The sequence below is a fragment of the Brachyhypopomus gauderio genome, chromosome 3 (genome assembly GCF_052324685.1).
Source record: "Brachyhypopomus gauderio isolate BG-103 chromosome 3, BGAUD_0.2, whole genome shotgun sequence".
In the NCBI taxonomy this organism is placed as follows: domain Eukaryota; kingdom Metazoa; phylum Chordata; class Actinopteri; order Gymnotiformes; family Hypopomidae; genus Brachyhypopomus; species Brachyhypopomus gauderio.
In genome coordinates, this window is record NC_135213.1 from 34,968,849 (window position 1) to 34,973,624 (window position 4,776).

At 39.3% G+C, this 4,776-nt stretch overlaps 1 protein-coding gene across 6 annotated transcripts in view; it reads left to right on the forward strand.

Moving 5' to 3' along the window:
- The window catches only part of piwil2 (piwi-like RNA-mediated gene silencing 2), a 30,295-nt gene extending 26,328 nt beyond the window's left edge, over positions 1-3,967 (forward strand). For all 6 annotated transcript variants that reach the window (XM_076997872.1, XM_076997873.1, XM_076997878.1 and 3 more), the window contains exons 21-23: positions 328-581; positions 721-828; positions 3,312-3,967. In XM_076997872.1, the coding sequence (XP_076853987.1) occupies positions 328-581; positions 721-828; positions 3,312-3,468 (519 nt within the window). In that variant the 3' untranslated portion in view covers positions 3,469-3,967. The remainder of the gene's footprint in view (positions 1-327; positions 582-720; positions 829-3,311) is intronic.
- The last annotated feature ends 809 nt before the right edge of the window (positions 3,968-4,776 follow it).

The following is a 4,776-nucleotide window of genomic DNA, read 5'->3' on the forward strand; positions in this document are numbered from 1 at the left end:
ACTGTACTCGATGGTTTTAGTATTGTTTTGCGATATTTAGTACATTTGATTCTGTGCAACTCAGTTCTTGAAGAAGTATCTGGTTCATGTGCCTTAGCTTGAGGTGCATGTAAAGTCATATGTTATTTTTGTGTTTGTGCTGGTCTTGGGTGGGGATGGTGCTCTGAGTGGTGGATGATTGAAATGTCGTTTACACCTGTGGCAGGTATATGGACATTTCCCTGTGATTCAGTTATGGAAGTTTTAAGATCTCTCACTAGTTTAGCTGCTAGTAAAAGTTGGTTTTGCCACAGTAATATGTTCCTGACCACACACACCCCTCCCCAGGTGAACCACACCTTCCCAGAGAAGATTGTGATCTACCGGGACGGAGTATCGGATGGCCAGCTCAAGACCGTGGAGCACTATGAGATCCCTCAGATCCTGAAGTGCTTCGAGACGTTTCCAGACTATGAGCCAAAACTGACTTTCATCGTTGTGCAAAAGAGAATCAGCACAACACTTTACTCTTGCGTCGCAGACCGCTTTGGGACCCCTCCGCCAGGAACTGTGCTTGACCACACAGTTACTAACAGAGACTGGTTAGTTCTGTAGAATTCTAGTACCAGTCCAGATGGAGCTCTAGAATCTGATTCTAGAGTTCTAGATGCTGGCTAGGAAATTCTGTTGAATGCTGTGTAAGAGATCTATGAATGAAAGTGACTTGCCATTGATTCTCAGGGTGGATTTCTACCTCATGGCCCACTCGATTCGACAGGGGTGTGCCATCCCAACCCACTACATATCCATTTACAACACTGCAAATCTCACGCCAGACCACCTACAAAGGTACTTTGTAATGTAAAGCCTTATAATGAAGCTAATGAAGTCGAATATGTGGCTGAAAATGTCATACAGTATAAATTTGCTTCAGAGATATATATATATATATATATATATATATATATATATATATATATATATATATATATATATATATATATATATATATAAATTAATCTATGCCCACCCCTAATATAAATAAATAAATAAATAAATATAATATTAGGGGTGGGCATAGATTAATTTTTTTAATCTAGATTAATCTCACTGAAATCTTGAAATTAATCTAGACTGATCTATATTAAAATGGCTCATATGCGTGCTACCCAAGTAATGACTAAAAGTCAGTTTTTTGAGATAGGGTTTCTTAATACAGGGGGTGCGTTAGAACAGGGGCTCATCTCCTGTTTCCAAAATGCATCAATGACTGCTTGAGGAAGCTGTTCTACTTTGATACTTGAAGAAAAAAAACATGCTCAATAAAATGTAGGCTACTCATGTTCGGTTTATTTAGTTAAACAGGAATTTGTAAGCCTACATACTGTACATTAAAAGGGGTTGATAACATGTTTATTCAGCTAAACATGATATTTGAAATGTAAGCCAACATTTAGTACATTTGCCCTCACGGACGTAATTTGTAATTACGTAATTTTTTTTCAAAAGCCGGTTTTGGTCCTCTGCAGTTTTAATGGTTAAAAAGAATTATTTAAATAGCAACGAATCTAGCGCTAAGACCATGCAGAAAATCTCCGCTCCGGTAACACCGGAGCGAACCTGGCGACTTTGTGGTTGCATCCATGTAAACACACGTACGATTTGTAATTCACAGGTTTGAAAACTCGTTCTCGCCCCTACTGTGCAATTTGGTTAGGAATACAGCCGAGCTAAACTATCAAGTTGAAAGTCATCATAGTTTGCTTACCCATTTTGACCCAGTTCCCAACCCAACTTTAAGAATAGATTAACGGCGATAATTTTTATATCGCCCGATAAGAGTATCAAATTAACTAACAAACACCGTTAACGGCCCACCACACACACACATATATATATATATATATATATATATATTTTTTTTTTAATTGATTAATTGTTTTATTGATTGATTAATATATTACCATTTGTTTCTTAATACATTATCTGCTCTGGCACATAGTTTTACTGGTTTCAAATACTATTTTCAAATAAGTATTGAAATAAAGATTTAACATAGCTTTTCATAATTAACACTAATCAGCCTAGGACTATGTGTCGCATGAATATGCAGTGTTGGGAACGTTACTTTAAATAAGTATTATAGTTACTCACTACTTGTTCAAAAAAGTAACTGAGTTAGTAACTGAACTACTCTATAATAAAAGTAACTTGTTACCAGGGAAAGTAACTATTTGCATTACAGTAAAAAAAACGTTATATGCTAATGAATAAGGATTTTTTGAAAAAGCAGTTTTCAGTCAGTTGAAATGAGTAGATCAGAAAGGTGTTTAAATTTTGATGTTTATTGCACATCCACAGACCAGTGCAGGATAAAATCCTTAAAAAAAGCAAAAGTAAACAGTTACACTATATAAAGTGCATTTACATCTATCATATTAAATTAAATTCTCTCAACCTGAGACATCTGGTTTGTTCACAACAGAAGTAAACTTAACAATAAAACCTCTATTCTTAATTAAATAAATCAAATACCCAGTCTGGTAGACATTCAGGAACTTCAAGTATTGTCTTAAATAATGTTTATATCGCCACCTTGAAAATGCTAATTTTTCTTTGGCTTGCTCCTGACTCGCCATTTCTGCCTCTTCTCCGTTTGTGTTGTGTGTGACTGGTGTGCTTCAGCACGCGTGTAAAAACACTGTCTCTGGCTACCGTAACGCTGCCTTAGCCAATCGCTTACTGACTTGTTAAGTTAAACAGGTGTTACACCGAAAACTGACCTATCGAGATATGTTAGTCCTCACTAGCCTGGGCAGGGGTCCGCTCGCATTACTGTTAGTATATCAATATATAGTAACGCACCGATTTTTAATGACCAGTAATGTCAACGGCGTTGTAACAACAGGAAAAGTAATTAATTATATTGTCCCGTTACTGACAAAATGACGCCGTTATTTTTAACGGCGTTATTCGCAACACTGTGAATATGTAATATGTTAACCTAAAGTAGCTAAAATAAATTTATATTTTTATTATTAGTCTCTGTCACATTATTTAACAGCCATATCACACTTAACACTTAGTGGCCCAGATGTATCGGATTCTGTTAAATCTATTTTAAATATTGACGCATCTGTGAATAGCACCCGCTCTATGGAACATAGACCAATTCATTTGAGGACATCAAAGCAATTGGTACATAATAAATATAACACATTTTAAGTATTTAAATTGTTTATGCTGTTCCTATATATGTATAGGGATGTTTAATTCCATAGGATGTTTAATTCCATTATGTCATAATGTCCTATTTTTTTTGCCCTCTTCAGGTTGACCTTTAAAATGTGCCATCTGTACTGGAATTGGCCCGGTACAATCCGCGTCCCGGCTCCGTGCAAGTATGCCCACAAACTCGCCTTCCTGTCGGGCCAGTACCTGCACTCGGAGCCTGCACTTCAGCTCGCTGATAAACTCTACTTCCTGTGAGATGGGCCCCCACCACAGTGAACCAAGCAGCCGCTGCCTTGCTGCTATGGGAGGAAGGGGTTAAGGGGCCTCAGCAGGACCATACAGCACCTCGGAGACACAATATGTATTTGTAAATGTTGCATGTGGAAGATCAGAGTTGCACTTTAAACCATGTAGAAGAACAGATAGTTGAGGTAGTCTTTTAGTTGTGTCTGGCTGCCGCAGCGCACAGGAGGACAGAAGTTTTGCGATGGTGATAAAGTACGCTGCACTTGAGTTGTTACTGTTGTTACGTGGGATGGTGCTCCAGATCATAGTGCTCTGGTCAAATTGTTAACACGCCCAGAAGTGAGTTCTCGCGAGTCAGTGGAGCCAGTTCAATTTACGTTTTCCTTCTTGTATGAATAGAGTTCCAGAAATACTTTTGTTTTCCAGCAAACTTTCACAGTACTTTTACAATATTGTAAAAGTAAAACGTTCTGAAGTTCTTAAGTCGTTTAAATAAAACCAAATGTCCACCAAACTTGTAAGGGCCTCTAATCATTGTCTCTCCTATAAGACATGCCGTAAGAACGAATGAACGTAGCGTGGCCGAGCTAAAAGGCTCAAGCTTTATCGGTCACGAGAGTACTGGGTTCCTTTGTGACGACACGTTCATGAGCAAATTCAGTACTGAGCACTGAAGACGCGACGGTTCTGGATGTGCCGCCAGTGCGCATGTGCAGTTCCCAGTACTGCGCGCGCGCCAGTGTCTTGTTTGCTCGGCAGTTTGCCTCAAAACTTGCTAACCTGCTCGGGCTGCTTGATGACGCTGCTCTTCACAGCGCGTGCGCGGGCAATTCTGCAAAGTAATCGGCTGCAAATCAAGATTATACAAGTAGTTCTAGTTTGACCCGCAATTTGTGAATGATGCATAAACCCACAAATGCCATGCACCAGCACCGTCTCGCAGGCAGAAGTGCAGGAAAGGGGCGGTTGCGGTTCTGTAGGAACTTGGTGCCGGATCCTGTTAACCGTTGACGGATATCAAAGGGAGCATTGTCCCCCTACAGATGAAAACGGCGAAGGGGAGAATATCTTGAATAGAATAGAAACTTTTAGTAATATAGCCTATGTGATCTCTTTTAGGTGCACACCTAAAACTGAGCTTGTTGCAAATTCCCGAGCGTGACACGTTCACTTGTGTGACGGCGAATGACGTGAAGGTGTCAAACCCAAGTTCCCATAGGCGCTTTAGACATTACAACCAATCGTGAAACACAACCAGCTGACAAAACATTATAGTAGCATACAAAAACACGTCGAGCTACCTGGGACTGACACGTT